This window comes from Dromiciops gliroides, chromosome 1 (assembly GCF_019393635.1).
Source record: "Dromiciops gliroides isolate mDroGli1 chromosome 1, mDroGli1.pri, whole genome shotgun sequence".
Lineage (NCBI taxonomy): Eukaryota > Metazoa > Chordata > Mammalia > Microbiotheria > Microbiotheriidae > Dromiciops > Dromiciops gliroides.
In genome coordinates, this window is record NC_057861.1 from 239221682 (window position 1) to 239242074 (window position 20393).

Here is a 20393-nt window from a genome sequence, read left to right on the forward strand (position 1 = left end):
TCATGACCCCTTTTGGTGTTTTCTTGGCAAAGATACTGGAGTGGTTTGCCATTTCCTTCTCCAGCTCATTTTGCAGATGAGGGAACTGAGGCAAATAGGGTTAGGTGACTTGCCCAGGGTCACACAGGTAGTAAGTGTCTGAGGCTGCATTTCAACTCAGGTCTTTCTGACTCCAGGCCCAGTGCTCTATCCACTGTGCCTGGTTTCTACAGCAAAACCTCATTCCCAAGAACAAAGAAGACAGAGTTAGCATGATACCTTGGGTTCAAAAGAACACAGGTATGCTCACCATATCAAGCATATCAGATTATGTCCCATAAACCAATCAGTCAACAATTTTTTGGGGGGTAAATGAGGGTTAAGTAAGTCAACAAACTTTTATTACATACCTACGCCATGCCAGAGAAATGAAATTCTTTAATTTCAGATTTTGTTAGGCATATAGTATCCTTGGACCCTATTCCAACCATGTTTCCGTGTTCTTACACATTGCTGCATACCTTCTCTGGTTTTTTGGACTTCCCTGTTTCTCAAGGCCGCTCTTGCCTTGTATTTTGTGCTTGGCACCTGAATAACCATTTCTTCCTGCTTGTGTGACCTGCCTCTTATTTTTCAGAACTGAAACTTTATCAACTGGTCCCAGGGAAACTGTGTCTCCCAGGGACCCTAGCCAGCAGGCATAGCAGACAACTTAGCTGGTGCTCTTTGCCATCTTTCCCTCTGTTCCCACCTTCAGAGGAAATAGCATAGAGATTGCCATTCCGAACCTTGGAAACCTTAGCTTTGGGCTAGAATGTGAGTGGTCTCTGAGCTCTTAAAGTAATTTTGACTTGGCATAGTGAAGGAAAATGGGGTAACTTCCTCCCAAGTATCTTTTCCCCTTCTCATTGTTATGAGGCTACCAGGAAAGAATAATTCAATGTTAAATCAGACAGAAACACGATTTGTAATCATAGATCCAGAGCTATAAGGTCATGAGAGCTGAAACTTAAGTGGGTGTCAGGAACTGAAAAAAGGAGAGATGATCAATAACTAACTCTGGGGTTAACAGGGTTAGCAGTGACAGTGAGGCAAGGCAGAAGGTTAAGTAAAAGTCCATGTAACTGGAGGTCTTCATACAAAGGCATTTAATAGAAGGGATTCTTAAGGCACAGGTTAGACTAAACAGCCTTTGAAGTCTCTTCCAACTCAGATTTGGTGAGCTTCAAAAATAGTCAGAAACTATGATAATCCGAGGGATCAAATGAGGTTGCTAGTAATGGAATGATATTGTGTTAGCCCCAAAGATACCAATTTTTTTTGTGTGTGTGTGTGGGGCAATGGGGGTTAAGTGACTTGCACAGGGTCACACAGCTAGTAAGTTTCAAGTGTCTGAAGCTGGATTTGAACTCAGGTCCTCCTGAATCTGGGGCCAGTGCTTTATCCACCGCTCCACCTAGCTGCCCCAAAGATACCAAAAATTGGTAAGTTAGGTAAGAGCCTCATGTTACACTTTGTATAGTTGGTAGAAACTAGGGAAGTTGGGGTCCCAATCTTTTTCATCTAGACAGAGACAGCAATACTTAGGTTTACAGAATTCTCCTGACTTCAATTAATTGCACTATGAACATTCTGAGACTAGAAATGGATAGAAAAAGGAAGTAGCATTTAGGGACTTTTCTTCGAATCTAGCTTGCTCTTCATGGTTTTTACATTTTACATATCTGCCTTCTCCCATCCCCTTTTTCTCTCAGTGCAGATACAAATACCAACCAAAGAGTTCTTGCCCTGCTGAGGAACTGGAGATATTTATTTAGCAATTAACAGAAGAGGATGAGAATCCATTTCTAAATGCTCTATAGCTGTAAAGAGCTTGCCTTTTAACTGGACTATTTTTTTTTTTGTAAACTTGGGACTTTCCTCTAAATCTAGCTTGCTTTTTACCTATTTTATATTTTCCTCATATAGACCTCCCCCATCCCCTTTCCCCTCATTGAGAAGGCAAGAAAAATAAAAATCATTGCAAATATGTTTTTTTTTTTTAAGTGAGGCAATTGGGGTTAAGTGACTTGCCCAGGGTCACACAGCTAGTAAGTGTTAAGTGTCTTGAGGCCGGATTTGAACTCAGGTACTCCTGACTCCAGGGCCGGTGCTCTATCCACTGTGCCACCTAACTGCCCCTGCAAATATGTATAGACAAACAAAACAAATTTCTCATTAGCTATATTCCAAGATGAATTTTAACCCTTAAGCAACTCAATCCTGTACATTTCACAACACAGAACTTATGTTTTATGAGGAAATCTACCTGAATCCTCTAATGGAAATTATTATTATTTTCATCAATATTAGTATTATTATTATTTGATATCAACTTGGAATTGTTTTACTTTAAAAAATCTGAAGTGTGTTCATAGTCAAAGACAATTCTAGTCTGTTTTGATATTTAATGTAACACTTAAAACCTGAAAAAAAAGAAAAGGAAATTATTTTTAATGTTTTAATAGGTATTTAAAAATTGGTCAAGGCTATAAATCTTGGCCTTGACCAGAGAAAACCTCTAAAGCAGTGGTGCCAGATTCAAATAGAAACCATTCCTTATGGCCACATGTTGACTTAGAAAACCACAAATTAATATTATCTATGTTTTATTGTATTTTTATTTATTTTCTTAAAGATTTCCCAATTACTTTTTGGGGGAGGGAGTGCAATGAGGGTTAAGTGACTTCCCCGGGGTCACATAGCTAGTAAGTGTCAAGTGTCTGAGGCCAGATTTGAACTCAGGTCCTCCCATATACAGGGCCAGTGCTTTATCCACTGCACCACCTAGCTGTCCCCTAATTACATTTTGATTTGGTTTCAGCAGCACTAGGGAGTTTTGTATACAGACATCTCTGATCTAGAGAACACCTAGGAGCGGGTGTATAGTTGTGAACTGAGTTACTGGGTATAGACTTGAAGGAAATGGAGGTCATTTGCTATTTGCAAATGTTGGACAGCCAGAGAACCATGTTCAAAAGCATGAAGCAGCTAAAGCTAACAGACAGAAATAATAATTTGATGAGTTGGTTTAAGAAAGACCAGTTCCTGGTTTTAGAAGTAGATTCATCCTATGGCTCTTTTTTTTTTTCGTGTGTGTATGTGTGTGTGTGAGAGGCAATTGGGGTTAAGTGACTTGCCCAGGGTCACACAGCTAGTACATGTTAAGTGTCTGAGGCCGGATTTGAACTCAGGTACTCCTGAATCCAGGGCTAGTGCTCTATCCACTGCGCCACCTAGCTGCCCCACTGTGGCTTATTGTTGAAAAGACCAGAAACAACCTAGAAGAGGTAAAAGAGTGTATTTTTAGGGAGTAGATAAAAAGGAGGATAAAATCCATTTATGACAGCTAGTGAGTCATAATCTGGGGACAATACAATGGAACAAGAGGTAAAGGAATGATTTTTACTTCTAGGTAAAAAATTTACTCCTAGATAATTTTATTCCTAGGTAAAAATCACCTAGAAGTAGATTAAGCATTATTCACAGGATACTTAGTTGGGACAGAAGTAGCAAATATTCTAGGTCATAGTTTTGCAAACCGTGGGGTGCAACCTCTTAGGGAGGCACAAGACCTTCCAGAGAGTAAGGGTATGAAACTGGCCAAAATGACCAGACGTTTTCTGTCCTTTTCTGATGAAAACTAAGTCAGCATCAAAGTCAATGAATGTGGATCCATTCCAACTGACAATGAACACGGTATAGTGATTATTTAACATGCTATGTGCAAACCAGGTCAAATTAGGATTGATGTCTGTCAAATATTGACATGGGAATGACATACCACTGCCCCTGCCAGGAGGTATAGGTAAATTTTGAATGTAAAATATATGAATTTGAAAAATGTATAAATAATCTATGTGGAAATGAAAAGGGTCATACTATTTCTCAATGTCATTCATTTTGGTAAACAAAATACATAATAAACTAGATTTCCTTTCCACCCCCCCAAAACTCTGCCACTTAAAAAATTGGAAAAAATCCTTTGAAAATAGTTTTAATCGGGGCAGCTAGGTGGCGCAGTGGATAGAGCACCGGCCCTGGAGTCAGGAGTACCTGAGTTAAAATCTGGCCTCAGACACTTAACACTTACTAGCTATGTGACCCTGGGCAAGTCACTTAACCCCAATTGCCTCACTAAAAAAAAAAAAAAAGAAAAAAAAAAAGAAAATAGTTTTAATCACTGGATACTTTTAACAATGGTATTTAAACGTAATTGTCTTACATTAAAAAAAAATGAAATAATCTGCCTTTGTTATGGATAAACACGACTAGATTGAAGGAAAAATCACTACAGTAGCTGAAACTAGTACAAGCAAAGTCAATAGGACATTTTAGCAGAAATATAGAAATTCAAAGTAAAAAGCTCAAATGTAGAAAATATGATTCAATTATTATGCTATAAGAAATGTCAAGCAGGATGATTTCAGAAAGGACTGGAAAGGCTTGTATGAATTGATGTATAGTGAAGTGAGCAGAACCAAGAGAACATTGTACACAGAGACAGCAATATTGTTTGATGAAGAACTGTGAATGACTTAACTATTCTCAGCAATACAATTATCCAAGACAATCCCAAAGGACTAATGATAAAACATACTATCCACCTCAAAGAAGTAACTGATATTGATTGAACACAGAGTGAAGCATGCTATTTTAACTTTCTTTCATTTTTTTATCCAATTTTTCTTATACAAAATGACTAATAGGATAATGTCTTACATAATTGCACATGTATAACCTATATCTGATTGCTTAGCACCTCAGGGAGGGGTAAGGGGAAAGAGGAAAGGAGGGATAAAATTTGGAACTCAAAACTTTAAATAGATGTTTATTATTTAAAAAATAAACATATTATTTAATGCAAAAAAAGAAAAAAAGAAAATATGATTCAATGTATTTATCTTTGCTTTGGGGTTTACAAGTACTTTTATTGATGGAGAAGAAAGACCATTTTCCCTCATATGAATGCATTAGTAGCAGATAGCATGAAATATAAATTGAAGTTACATCTTGAAAGTGTATATGTAAAATATGTTGTCAATCTAAGAGAAATTTTCCAGAAAAATTAAATTATTTTAATTAACTTTTTTCAGAAGCTAAGTCTGTGGCATCAAAAGGATTGCTAGCACACATAAGGTGCCTTACAGAATTGTTAAATATAAATGCCTTATTTAATAGAACAAATGATCCTATTTGCAATCATTGATATCAGGTCAAAATAATGCTTGGGGAATAAATGTAAAGCATCTTCAAATTGTTCTACTTGAGGGGCAGCTAGGTGGCGCAGTGAATAGAGCACCAGCCCTAGATTCAGGAGGACCTGAGTTCAAATCGGGCCTCAGACACTTGACACTTACTAGCTGTGTGACTCTGGCTAAGTCCCTTAACCCCAATTGCCCCACAAAAAAGAAAAAAAAATGTTCTACTTGTAGGAACAAATGGAACAGGAGAACATATAACGGGAAGAAGAATTTTCCATATGTCTGAAGACATTTGCAATTAAATTCTTGAGAAACTAAAACCTCCTTATTTTCTACAAAACCACAGATATAGTCAAAGATACTTGTTTACATATCTGTACCCATTTAAACTGAGTTAAGGAAGACTTGTTACTTTGTAAACATGTTGATAGCAATTCCACATCAAGAGAAATTTCAATAATTGATCCTTTTTAATGTTTCTTTTTTAAATCCTTTTTTAATCTTAAAAAAATTTGTTATTTTCCAGTTACATGTAAAGATGGTTTTCAATATTTGTTTTTATAAGATTTTGAGTTCCAAATTTTCCCCCCTTTCTCCCTTCCCTCCTCCCCTCCTCAAGACAGAAAACAACCTGATGTAGGTTATATATGTACATAGTTGATCTTTTTTAATGAAAGTAATATAATATTGGGGAATTGCATTGAACTTTGCGTTGGTGGAGGTCAGTCAATAACAGAATGAATTGCGGGTATATAATCACCAGTAATCTCTTAATTTGGACATACTGTATGCTTAAGTCAATCATTTGTATCAAGAAATATGAGTGAAAAACTGCATGCAGGTTTTCAAGTTATTGTAAGAGTAATGAAGTTTACAGTTAAAGGGAAAGTTCTTTGTAAAACTCTGTAATGAGGTAGGGAAAGAGCATAGGGCATTTCTATATTATTTTGAAATGTGCTGACTTTCTTGTACCAAGATACTTTTGAAGGATAATTGAGCTAAAAGAAGAAATTTCCTGTTGGAGGGGCTTCAGAGAGGCAGACATATTAACACATTGTTGTTGAAGTTATGAAAATTGGTTCAACCATTTGGGAAATAAATTTGGAATTGTACTCTAAAATTTACTAAAATGTACATAACCTGTCAGCCAGAGATGCCACTTTTAGGCCTATACTTCAAGGAGGTCAAAGACAGAAAAGCCTTGTATAAATGAAAATAATCATAACAGGACTTTTTGTGAAAGCAAACAACTGAATACAAAGTAGATGTTCATCAGTCAGGGAATGAGTAAAGAAATTGTGGTACATCAATGTAATGCAGTATGATTATTCCATAAGAAATGATAAATATGAAAATTTCAGAACAGCATGGGAAAACGGAACTGATGAAGAGTGAAATAAGAGGAACCAGGAAAACAATATACACAATGACTGTAACAATGCACAAGGATCAATGACCACAAAATAAACTGCAAACAATTGAAACTGAACTCTATAGAAATGTAATGAGCAAGCTTGTCTTGGAGGAAGAGATGAGCAAATGTAACTACCTCACTTTCAGTTGATGTGTTGGTTGGTTTTGAAGAACTGTTTTTTCCTTTTTCCTTTTTTATTCTTTGTTAACAAAGGATGGTTCCAAAAGTAGAAGATGTGCTAGAAAGATATTTAGAAAAAACCCACAAACCTCAAGATATCAGAAATTAAAAGCTGAGAAATTTTCATTTATCTGCATGATAATAATAAAGCTGAAGCAAACTCATTTTATAACAATAACTTCCTACTGAAAATTGAACATTTGGCGGATTTTTTGGAAAAATTTGGCACTCAATATATGAATGCAAGTTTCTTAAATTCCTTCTCAGATTCAGAAAGATAAAGTGAATACCTTTATGGAAAAGTTGGAGGTATGTACAAAAAATTCTCAAAGTAATATTTTTATGTATCTCATTAAAAATACCTTCTCTGCAAATAAAATTTAAAAAAGTGTTTAGTCATTCTACTGCTTTACAGAAGCAATTTTAATCTTCATTTAAAGACATAGATATTTCTACATATGAAAATGTAAGGAACCCATAAGCAAAATAAGATACATTTGGTCTAATTCCATTGAAAAAGAATGATTAATAGACATCTTGTAATTTTACAGAGAAATTATTTGAAACTGAAAATCTTATGCTTTAGCAAGAAGAAAGAATTCTCTCATTTATCAAGTGAGATAGTACCAATTTCACTACCATTTCTATCACCTTATATGCAATTGGATTTTCTGATGGAGCTGTTATAAAAAACAAAATATTGGTCTCAGTGGTTTAAAATGGTTATATGAATAATAATATCTACATGTGAGGAAACTTTGTGCCACAAAATTATGTATATATTTTGACTTAAGCATATCATCACTAAGTTTTTATTCCCAAAGGTGTCAAAGAAAGAGGGAAAAACCCATATATAAACATCTCCTCCCCTCTTTTTATACACACATACATATATTATGGCAGCTCTTTTTGTTGTTGCAAAGAACTAAAAACTAAAAGAGGACCTATCAATTGGAGAATGACTGAACAAATTATACCATAGGAATTTAATTTAATATTTTTGCACCATAAAAGATGACAAAAGGATAGCTTCAGAGAAACCATGGAAGACTTGTGCAGACTTATGGAGAGTCAAATAAACAACCAGGAGAGCTATTTATTACAGTAATAACATTGTAAAAAACCAAACAAACCCACCACCTTTGAAAGACTTAGGAAATTTATCAGTGAAATGATTAAGCAAATCTCCAGAACTCTGATAATAAAGCATGTTATCCACCACCATTCAAGGTGTAGAATGAAGTATATTTTGGGGGTATTTGCCAAGGTATGAATTTTTTTTTTTTGCTTGACTGCATAGTAGTTACCAGGTTGGGATTTTTTTTCCAGTTTAAAAAATAGCTGGGGAGGAATACATGGGAGAGGGGGAGTTAGCTAGCAATAGTATTATGTAAAAATTAAAAAGAAGAAAAGAATGTATAATCCTTATTATCTGTCCTACTTTGTATATGAAAATGCTCATTTGATGTTTAGTTCAGGATAAGAAAATTAATTTTTTAAAAAAGAGAGGAAAGAACTTTTGTACCCAAAGTCCAATGATCACATTAATACTATTATACTTATTGTTTTGTTGTGATTATGAAAATGAGAAATATATTACATGTACATTGTTTTGTTATAAAATTGTAATAAATTCATAATTTTATTCAAATATGATATAGGTTAAAATATATGGGTGGATTATTTTATGAAAAATGTGGAGGGTGATAATTTTTTTTTGTAGTAAAAAAGGGACAATCTCTCTGCATAAAAGTTTGGAAACTTTGTACTTTGTATTGGGTACAATGCAGGAACTTTGTTTTGGCAAGGGAGTACAGATAATATAGAGAATAAGATTTCCTGATGCTATGACTCATAAAAATTTCAAGCAACGTGGAAATATCACAAAAGCAGTATTGAGTCAAAGTAGTGGAATCTTTGGGACCAAAGTTACCTCTTCTGTAGTAATTAGAGAACAGAAAAAAAGATTAAATATAGAATGAGAACTTAAAAACTCAAAGTCATAATCTAGGTATTAGTGTATATAAACTTAGAATGATTCTGCATCTAATTTTTCATAGGTCAATCAATGAATGTATATTTATTAAGCACTTTCTAGGTACCAGGCATTGTGCTAGGTGCTAGGGAGACAAGACAATGAAATAGTCCCTGCCCTCCAGGACCTTACAGTGTAGCTAGGAGAGACAATATGTGTGAATATAGGTATATAGAAAATGGATCCAAGACCATTTTGAATGATTCAAGTCCCCAAGCATTTATTGTTGAATAATAACTTTAGAATTGAGAGAGTCCTTAGAGATCATTTAGTCCAACCTCATTATATTATGGTGAGACCTAGACAACTCAATTCAATATACTTTCCATTATACTACTTGCTTTCCACACTTCAGATTAAAGAATTAAAAAAAAATTAAAGAATTCACAACCACATGGTTACTGAAAACTACCTAAGATGGAAGATGTGATTTTTCTCTTACTGTTGGTTTTTTGCCCCCTCACCATCACTGATGAGAAAAATTCTCTCTAGATACTATCAATAATAATTTGTTGGTGAACTTGTGTGATGCTGTCCCACCATCATGTTTCTGGTACAGTTGCTGATGTACCTTCATACCAGTGGGAGACTACCAACATAACATTTCACCATAATGTTGCATAGATGTGGACCTAACCTCCCACTTTTCTCTTTTCTATTTGGTTTGCTTGGTAATTTAATCTATATCCACTTTATCAAGTTAGGGGGTTTCCCAGAGTGGGTAGCCATGGCTACAACTAAACTCTCTTGAGGGACTGGGATAACCCTGGTGGGAGGAATACACACCTACTAGGCATTGTAGGTTTTGAAACCCTACCAGTGTGCACCCCACTTAACAAATCAACCAACATGAATGACGTTAATTAAAAAAAATAAATTTTATTAATATTTTGGGTTATCTATATGTCTATATAATCTGTCTCATAGTCATCATACATTTCTAGGAACTGTGTCCTCATATCAGCCATATGCAAATTAATCATTTGGAAACAGGATACAATCTTTACCCTAAGTTCCTTCCTTTTGGGGGCTTCTTTTTCTGGGTTTCTCAACTGCTTCTTTGTTCCTGACCCTTTTCAATTAATTAAACTGTCCATCTTAAAGGAATGTCATCTTGCAATAATAGCAGTAGTAGTAAAAGCTGGCATTACTGATGACAGCTACTTTAGATTTGACAAGGATTTTCAATATGCTATCTTCTCTCATCCTCACAACCCTGTGAAGTTCCTATCACAAATATTATCCCACTTTTATAGATATTGAGGCCAAGGTCCAGAAAGGCTATCTGTCAGATAGCTAGTAAGTGTCTGAGGTGGGATTTGAACTAAGGTCTTCCTAATTCCAGGTTCAGAGGGTGCCATTTAAATGCTTCTGTATATAAGAATATTTTAAGTGCTGAGCAAGAGGAGATTACTTGTATCTGGAAGTAACTTTACTCAAGCTTTTGAGGTTCTGATCAAATAAGTTACAATATGTAAAGTGTTTTGCAAACCTTAAAGTGATATATAAATGCTTGCTAGTTTTTAAAGTGCTGTATAGATAGATGTTAGTGAAGAAGAATAAGAATAAGAATAAGAATCAAATCCCTAGTTTGTCAGAAAGAAAAGGTTAGGAAAATCCTGAGTGTAACAACAAACAGGAGTTTATTGCTAACATCCCAGTCTTGTGTGGGGAGACAGCCTACTGCCCCAGGTTTTCTGAGTACAGGCACATTAAATCATTCTTGCTGCAGTCACTTTTTGATCAGCAAGCCCCATTGTCTTAGTGGCTACCAGCTAATTTCTGTTTGTTAAATATGTATGCCAGAAAAAATGGGACATCTACTCACATCTACTCTGGATCCATATAGTCAACCCTTCCACATCAGGACTTTCCCCATCGCAGTTTCCATACACTAGGGGTCAGCATAGGAATTTTTTTTTTGGACCGGGCAATGAGGGTTAAGTGACTTGCCCAGGGTCATACAGCTAGTAAGTGTCAAGTATCTGAGGCTGGATTTGAACTGTACTACCTAGCTGCCCCATATTGCTCCTTTTCTTACTCAACTATTTCATAGCTCAGTGATTCTTTCAATTCTCATGGGAAAAAAGATGACTTATTCTGCTCCTGGACTGTACCCCAATGCTTAAATTATTAGGCTATCTCAACTGTTCTTAATTTATTCTCGAGAAGTACCGGGACTTATGCCAATGAAATTATGCCAAGAGTCCTCCAAACAGTGCATGATTTACACTAGGAAAATGTATCCTCTCCACCCCTCTCTTCTTCACTAAAATCAAGGCAATTTGAAATGATATAATTTCCATATAATTTGTGGCCAATCAATGAACAAGCATAAACACTTATTTTGAAAATAAAAGGATGTACCCTTAAGGAACTTATATTCTATCAGAGGAGGCAATATATACAAATATAAGTGTTTATAAAATACATCCCCTGAGATACAAGATAAATGGTGGATTGGAAGGGGAAGAGAGGGTGTATCCCAGGAGGATACCTATGCCAAGGCAGAGAGAAGAGCTGCCTTGTGTGAAGAACAGCAAGAGAGCCAGAATGGTTGAACAAAATGAAATAACCAATAAACAATCTGTAGGGAAAGAAAGCCAAGTCTTAAGTCAGCATGCTGTTGCTGTCCCTGAAAACATCACATTGGGAGTAACTACAAGGGAAGCAGTGGACAATGCATTTAAAAATGTACAGATGAAAACATCCGGCTATTTCTAAACAGCAAACTTTTTCAGATTCATCTGAAAGGAAATTGTTACCACAAGTTTGCTGTATCAAGAACCAGGAAACATTGTGAAATAAGTACTAGATTAAAAAAAAATAAAAAGAACTTCACTTAGTTTCAGAGACTGTATTTTTAACTGCCCTGTTAGAAAATTTACTTGCTGGAAGTGACTTATTGGAGTAATTGAATACATTGAATTTCTTCATTGTTTGATATGAGTAGCAGCAATGCAAACCAGTACCATGCCATTTAACCCAGAAACTGTGGTAATTCTGTCAATTCTGATGACTTTTCTGGCCTTTTCTATCGTGCTAGGAAATGGCTTGATTATTACAGCATTTGTGGTGGACAAAAACCTTAGACATCGGAGTAATTTTTTTTTCCTTAATCTGGCCATTGCTGACTTTTTTGTGGGTAAGTTGTTATATATAATTATTTGAGAATATATCTATATTGATAATGATTTATTTCTTAAAGATACACCTTGCTCTTTTAAGGCATAGGGAGGGGTTAAAATAAAGAAATGGATTGTGTTAAGGCTTATGAAATGCCAAGTGGAACTCTGGGGAAGATGCTCTTCTTAAAAGTAATATAAGGGGGGAATTTTTTGTAAGAGAAGATTTTATTTTTGCTTGTGTAGAAGAAAAATAATTTATTGAATTTTTTTCCAGATGACTCTAACCTAGTGGTTGTATGTTCTTGGAGCTTTCCTCTCCATGTTTGGATTTTTATATATAGCTTTTTTAAAAATGAAAAGTTTTTTTTGCCTTAACTTCATAAAACCATAACATTAGGAGATAGTTAAAGCTAACCAAAAATAATCAATATATTGAATGTTTTTAGTTAATAGTCAATCATATATATGCATGTGTATACACAAACACATATACATGCACACATACACACATACGTATGCACATACTACACACTCACATATATATTGCGTTATGTTTCCTTCTCTTGCTTTAAGGCTCATTTCAAGGGCTACCTCCTCTGTAAAGCCTTTTATAATTCCTCCCAGAAAAATATATGTTATCCCTCCTTAATTTTTCATAGAACACTCTTTAAACCTCTCCTTTGTTCCCCTCACACTCTTACCTTATAATGCATTGGTTTATATATTTTATTTACCTTAATAGTTTGTAAGGTTTTTGAAGGTAAAGACTATTTTTCGTATTTGTATCCTTGACACTTTGCACACCATGTGTACTTGATAAGTGTTTGTTGAATTGAATGGAATGTAGATAATACTAAAGCTAATCTCCCTATAGTTTGAATTCAATCTTCACTTCCCCTATTACTTCACAATTAAATACAAACTCCTCTGCTTGACCCTTCGCAACCTGGTTTCAATCTCCATTTCCAGGCTTATTGAACGTGATGCCAAACTGTCTGTCCTTCCTGCTTTTCCTCTTCCACACCATTCTAGTTCCCATCTCTGCCCTTGAATAGATTGTCCTCCAAGACTGGGATGCACCCCCTTCTTTTTAAAAATTTTTTTTTTTATTTTGTAGGGCAATGGGGGTTAAGTGACTTGCCCAAGGTCACACAGCTAGTAAGTGTCAAGTGTCTGAGGTCAGATTTGAACTCAGGTACTCCTGAATCCAGGGCCGGTGCTTTATCCACTGTGCCATCTAGCTGCCCCTATACCCCCTTCTTATTTCTACCTCTTTTCCTTCAAAGTTCTGCTCCTTTAAAGAGCACTTCCCACATGAGGTCATTTCTAATCCCACCAAAATGGCCATGTTTGTTTGTATTATATGTGTTCTGTTCATACTTAAATGATGACACGTCATTCCCTTGATGCCATGGAACCCTTTGGGGTGTGTTTCATCCCTGTCTTTGCATCCCCAGCATCTGGCACAGTGGTAGTGCATAGAAGATGCTAGATAAGTGGTTGTTGGTTGATTTAAGTACCTTTGGGTCATCATAGTCATGAATGTCAATGTTTTTTGTAATGTAGATTATAGCAATAATTATTGTTGTTCAATCCAGTCTGACTCTTCTTGACCCTGTGGACCATATTGTCCATGGAGTTTTCTTGGCAAAGATACTGGAGTAATATACCATTTCCTTCTCTACCTCATTTTACAGATGAGGAAACTAGGGCAAACAGGGTGAAGTGACTTGCCCACGGTCACAGTCAGTAAGGTCTGAGGGCAGATTTGAACTCAGGTCTTCCTGACTCCAGGTCTGGTGCTATATCTGTTGTCACCTAGCTGCCTCATGAATTGTAGATGTGTGCAACTAATTGTTAATAGAGTTCTTGTCTTTCGGATGATGTATTGTGGAGTTTATTACTTAAATTTAATCTCACATACTCGAACAAAGGGTAAACTTTTCCTCTTGTTTGTTTTATCATTTTTCTTGGTATGCATGTAATGGGTTGCTTTCCATTGTATGTCTTTGAAGGTGATTCTGCTTTGATTAGGGGGAGGGGCTGGAGCTGTGATTTCATTTTTTTTTTGTTTGTTTTCTTGGTGAGGCACTTGGGGTTAAGTGACTTGCCCAGCTGTCACACAGCTAGTAAGTGTTAAGTGTCTGAGGTCAGATTTGAACTCATATCCTCCTGACTCCAGGGCCAGTGCTCTATCCACTGTACCACCTAGCTGCCCCCTCTGTGATTTCATTGGCAGAAGAAACTCCCTTTACAAGTTCAGGTCATCATCTTCTATTTCACTTAAAGTTTGAGAGAGTGCTTAGAAAACAAAGAGGTTGGGGGCAGCTAGAGCACTGGCCCTGGAGTCAGGAGGACCTGAGTTCAAATCCAGCCTTAGGCACTTAACACTTACTAGCTGTGTGACCCTGGGCAAGTCACTTAACCCCAATTGCTTAAAAAAACAACAAAGAGGTTTCAGTGACTTGGCAAAGGTCACACAGTCAGTATGCATCAGAGGCAGTACCTGAACCAAGAGGTCTTCCTGGCTTCAAGGCTAGCCCTTTATCTATCATGCCAAATTGTCTCCCTCTTAATGATTTCTTATGTGTATGTGAACACACACATGTATATGCACATGCATACATGTATGACTGCACATACATGTAAATACAAGTATAGGTGCAAGCACATGTGCATATATGCATATAAACAATGTGCATATGTATTTGGGAACACATATATAATTGCATCTGCATATGTGTATTTGTAGATGCATGAGCCTATGTGCACATACCCATACAAATGTATTTTATATGCAGCATATATGTAAACAATGTACAGACAAGCCACATTGGTATATGTAAGCAATGCGCATGTACCACATGTACACACATTTGCACATGTATATGTATAAACACAGTGCATATGTGTTTATATATATATATGTATGCATGCATACACACAATGAATAATTAAGAGGGAAGCATCTTTGCATGGTATGTATATCGGCAGATATACATATATAAAGCACATGCATTGCATACATGCACACAAAAATCCATGTGTATATAGACTGCAATGTAATAAAAGACACACATATGCATATATATGTATATGTACATACATATGTATATGTATATGTCTATATGTATAGTTGATGGGTAGCAGCTGCTTGTGGCTACCAAGAGGAATGAGATCACTTCGATGAGAACCAAAAGGACTGACTATGCATGGTGGCACATTCCTGAAACCCCTGCTACTAGAGAGGCAGAGGCTGGTTTGGTAGTGCTGAGCAGCTCCTGCAATAAGAAAACTGGTGTCATAATCACTTCATCCTGCTTTTTCATTCCTTCCAAACTGTACATCAACTGGGTAAAGACCAAAGTTCTGGGTTCTTGGCTATGGAGAGCCTTGAACCTGGTTTGTTTTGCACCCAAATGCACTGCTAACTAAATAATTTGTCTGAGTGCAATTCCCTGGTTCACAGATGAGGAAAATGAAATCCATTTAAGTGACTTTCCAAGGGTCAAGTGCCTCTTCCTACACAAGACCTTTTCTGATTGCCCTAAATCCCCTTTTCTCTACTTTGTGTAGAATTATTTATGCACACGTTTCCCCGAATGGATTATTAGGCCCCTTAAGGTCAGGAACTGTTTTCAATTTTGTGTTTGTATTACTGGTACCTCCCACAGTGCCTTGCTCATGGTAGGCAGCATGGTAGGTGGCAAAGCCTCAGACATTTGTCAACTCTGTAACCTGGACAAACTACTTAACCTCTGTCTGCCTCAGTTTCCTCAGTTGTAAAATAGGAATAATGATGGCACCTACTTCCCAGGATTTTTATGGGGCTCAAATGAGATGATATTTCTTGAATGTTTAATATAGTACTAGCACATTGTATGGACTTAAAAATGTTTGTTTTCTTTCTTAATAAATGCTTATCGATTGATCAACAAAGCATGTCATTTTTACTATCATAAACATCCATACTCTGTGGACTCAGACTAAGCTATATCCTTTCTGTGTGAATTCATCTGTGTTGTTTTTGTCTTTCTTTTCACAGGTGCAATCTGCATTCCTTTATATATCCCTTATGAAACGACAGGTAAATGGAGCTTTGGAAGTGATCTCTGTCTATTCTGGCTAGTTATTGATTATCTTTTGTGTACAACATCAGTGTATAACATCGTCCTCATCAGCTACGACAGGTACCAATCAGTCTGCAATGCTGTAAGTAGAACATGTGCATTTGATTATTTCCCTCCTCTTTAACTTAAAATGTAAATTCAAATTTGGAATCCTAAAGCAGAAGCACTCCCTCCCCCCTCCTTCCCCCAGTAAAAAAATCCGGGAAATAGCAGAGAAAGCACTTTCCTTTTGTGGTCTGTGACAAAATTTCCATCTTCTCTTGGTAGAAATTACAGCTGTTACTTTCACTCATGTGTTTTAAAACTCCCTGATACAACAGATTGCTTGATGTCATGGGGAGGGGGGAGAGAAGGGAAGGAAGGAGAAAAATTTGGAACTCAAAATCTTACAAAAATGAATGTTGAAAACTATCTTTACATGTAATTGGAGAAAAATGAAATACTATTAAGTGAAAAAAACCCTTTCTGATACAAATGATGTGGTATGGTGTTATTGAGTAGGCCACCTTCTGGGGGATAAGAAGTTCAAGGAGAAACCAAGGGAAGTGTGCAAATGATCTGCACCAAATCTGCACCAGTGGGTGTGTACAGGAAGAGGGATTAAGATAAAGATTGCATACGTCTGGTCAGCACAGTTCTACTAGTGAGTTGAGAGCTAAAGTGTTCCTTAGACAGAAATAGGAATTTGATTCAGTGATCTGTCCATCAGTCAAAAGTGCTGCCTAGAGATGAAGAGATGAGCATCCTCTTCTCAATTCCCTTAGTTGTCCATTATCCCATTTGACCTTATGCATAATGGAAAGGAGATCACTCTCCAGCATATTGCATCATATCATTACAAGGGCTGAGCGGAGCAATTAAAAAACTAAACACAGTTTAGTGTGATCATCTGGGTATTGTTACCATCTTCATAATCATTAGATTTAATTCAAGAGATATATTAATTAGTGGTACAGGAAGCAGAAGGCAAAAAAAACAAACAAACTGAAATAGGAACTTGTGGTCAGCACCATATATATTTTAGTTTAGTCTTGGAATTACTAATAGTTTCTCCAAGAGTTACTTCCTAGGAAATTTTATTTAGCCTATAATAGTTTTCACTGGTTTCCTTTCACTAGACATTCTCATTATGGAAGAAAGAATTCCCCAATCAATTCAATCTAGTGAGCATTTGTTAAGTACCTTCTATGTGCCGGGCACTTAAATAGGGGTTAGGATATAGTCCCTGCCCTCAAGAAACTTTTGTTATAATGGGAGGAAACAAGTTACATACACTTAAGATAATGCTACACAACACACAGATATGTGTGTATGTGTATGTATGGATATATGTGTATATATCTATATGCATAGAGTAAATCAAAGTAATTTCAGGGACAGATGGAGAGTAGCCACAATTGGGTAGGAGTGAGGGCATCAGAAAGATTCCTGTAAGAGGTGATGCCTGAATTATGTTTTGAAGGAAGACAGAAGTTAAGTGGGAAACAATAGCTTGTGCCTAGGTATAGATGGAGGAGGTGGAATATTATGCATGGGAGCTAGTGAATAGATTAATTTGGTGGGGACATAGAGTACATAAAGAGGAATAATCTGAGACCTGTATAGATGTATAGGTTGGTGCTAGCTTGTGAAGGGTTATAAATGCTAAACAGTATTTTATCTTGGAGGCAATTAGGAGTCCCTGAAGCTTCTTTAGCAGGATGTTCACATGGTCAGACCTGTATTTTGGGAATATCATTGGCAGGTGTGTGGATGATGGATTGGAAAGGAGAGAGAATAGAAGCAGGGAGCCCAATTAGAGGCTATTGTAAGGGTCCATGTGAGAGGGGATGAATGCTTGTCTAAGGAGGTGCTCAGGCGAGTAGAGAGAAGGGAACAGACATTTTGTTGAGGTGGAGTGATCAGGCCTTGATAATTAACTGATTAGATATGGGTGGGGGCTGAAGGACAGTAAAGAGCTGGGGGTGGCTCTGAGGTTGTGAACCTTGGTAACTCAAGTATGAGTTGACAGAAATAAAGATGCTTGAGATTTGATGTATTGATTGTATCCTTTCTTAAGAATGAAAAAAACCAAACACTTGTACTTCCTTGGTTTGCAAAGTAAATATCCACCCCATCAGTTGCACTGGGTTTCAAGGTAGAGAGATGGAACTTCACACTCTGTTGATCTAACTATGGGGTTTATTAATATTATACAAACTGATGGAATGGATAAAGGCTACGGAGGATGCATTTGCCCTAATCATCCCTGCCACCTGGGCTCTTGATATGGCATCTGGCTCAGAGAGACAATGCAACATGTGCAAGTGTCCCAAGTAAGTGGCAGCTAGGTAGCACAGTGCATAGAGTTCTGGGCCTGGAGTCAGGAAGACCTGAACTCAAATCCAGCCTCTGATACTTACTAGCTGTGTGAACCTGGGCAGGTCATTTAATCACTGTCTGATTCAGTTTCCTCAACTATAAAACGGGGTAATAAGAGCACCTAACTCTATGAGTTATTGTCAGGATTAAACGAGATATTTGTGAAATGCTTAGAACAGTGTCTAGCATGTGGTAGGTACTTAAAAATACTTGTTTCTTTCTTCTTCCCTTCCATCCCCTCTATCCAAGCAACTTTGCCCCGAATTTCATTTACAGTCTGGTTATTGATAGCCTGAGGGTATGGGGTGGGGAGAGACTAGGGTCTATGTGGCTACAGACTTTTACAAAGGTACTGATTTAGGGTAAGCAGACCCTAATCACTATCGAATACTCCCATCATGAGGTCCCACCTATGGATAAGCCCAGGGATTGCTAGAGTTTTTTTGTTCTAGGGGTTACACTTAATGGACTCATCAATCAATTTAGCTGTCCCCCCCCCCCATATGCCTCTTCCTCTCTGAGAGATTAAACTGAGTTTAATGAGATTTTATCCCCCACCAATAAAGGCTTTTGGTACATAGCACCATTACTTTTTGAAAAGATGATATCCGTATGAAGTAGGTTGATGTAACACCTATTGAATTTTGTGATCTGTGACTGCATTTATAAGAATCACATGCTTTCTTAGACAGTACATCTCTTCTCTACAAGAAGAGCTGAATGACAGATTTTTATTTCCTGAAAGTGATTTGTTTGATTTCTTTTAGATAGCGTATCGAACTAAACAAACATCGATCTCAAGGACAGTCACTTATATGGTAGCCGTGTGGGTATTAGCATTCTTGATACATGGTCCAGTAATCCTACATGGGAGTAAAGAGAAGAGCAAGAATACAGAATGCCGAAACCAACTTTTTTATACTATCCATTACATCGTCATCACTTCCATCTTGGAGTTCTTTGTCCCAACCATCTTGGTGATCTATTTCAACTGTTGCATTTATTGGAGCCTACAGAGTCGCAGTCGAGCCAGAAGCAACCCTGTTCCTACCCCTAACATCCCTTCTCCAGTCGAAGGCAATTCAGTGACCTGTGCATTCTTTTCAAAGGAGTGTCTTCCTAAACCTGATGAAGAAGTTCCTTCCCTTTCTGTGAAAAAGATGAGAAAGAAAAGTCTTTTTGATGTTTTAAAAAGCCAAGCAGAGGATGAAACGGCTTCTGTTGAATTGTCCTCTTTATCCCACTCAAATTCTGTGCCTGTTGACTTGAGAGCTCAGCGTGAACTGCTCAGAGACAGGAAAATAGCCAAGTCACTTGTTGTTATTTTGGGGGCTTTTGTCTTTTGCTGGGCTCCCTATATTTTGTTCACAATTGTTCTTTCAGTTTGCCAATATCCTATAGACAATCCCTGGTATATTTTTACATTTTGGCTTCAATGGTTTAATTCCTTTCTCAACCCCTTTCTGTATCCTTTGTGCCACAAAAGATTCCAGAATGCTTTAATGAAAATATTTTGTAAGAAAAAGCTAACAGTTTCATCACAGGCATCACTTTCTATTTAAATACAATGTAGGAAAATCAGAATCTCACCTACTGTATATGAGTTTATTTCAGCTTACATCTACCTGTACATTGTGGTGTTCTCTCTGCCTCTACCCTCCCCCTTCTCCCAATGGGAAAAGGGGAATCATCTGCATTTTTGGATAATTACCTGCAATAGTTCTGGATAATTCTAGAAATAAGAGACATATGAGAGACAGTATGGCATAATAGTAAGGAGATCTGGGTTTTAGTCCTGTCTCTGCTGCTAATTTGTTTTGCAACCTTGGGCAATTCACTGGGTTTTTCTGGGCCCTAGGTTCTTTATGTAGAATGAAGGGGGCAGGGGCCAGCTAGGTGGTGCAGTGGATAAAGCACTGGCCC

General features: G+C 37.0%; 1 protein-coding gene across 1 annotated transcript; it reads left to right on the forward strand.

Moving 5' to 3' along the window:
* Positions 1-11824: 11824 nt before the first annotated feature.
* Positions 11825-20032, forward strand: HRH4 (histamine receptor H4). The gene is made up of 3 exons (XM_043976539.1): positions 11825-11996; positions 16025-16191; positions 19238-20032. Exons 1-3 carry the CDS (start codon positions 11825-11827, stop codon positions 20030-20032), a joined length of 1134 nt encoding a protein of 377 aa, XP_043832474.1.
* The last annotated feature ends 361 nt before the right edge of the window (positions 20033-20393 follow it).

Coding starts and splice junctions, on each gene's coding strand:
- HRH4 (XM_043976539.1), top strand. CDS start 11,825: ATGCCATTTAACCCAGAAACTGTGGTAATTCTGTCAATTCTGATGACT. Junction 11,997..16,024: donor CATTGCTGACTTTTTTGTGG/GTAAGTTGTTAT, acceptor TTCTTTTCACAG/GTGCAATCTGCATTCCTTTA. Junction 16,192..19,237: donor ACCAATCAGTCTGCAATGCT/GTAAGTAGAACA, acceptor GATTTCTTTTAG/ATAGCGTATCGAACTAAACA.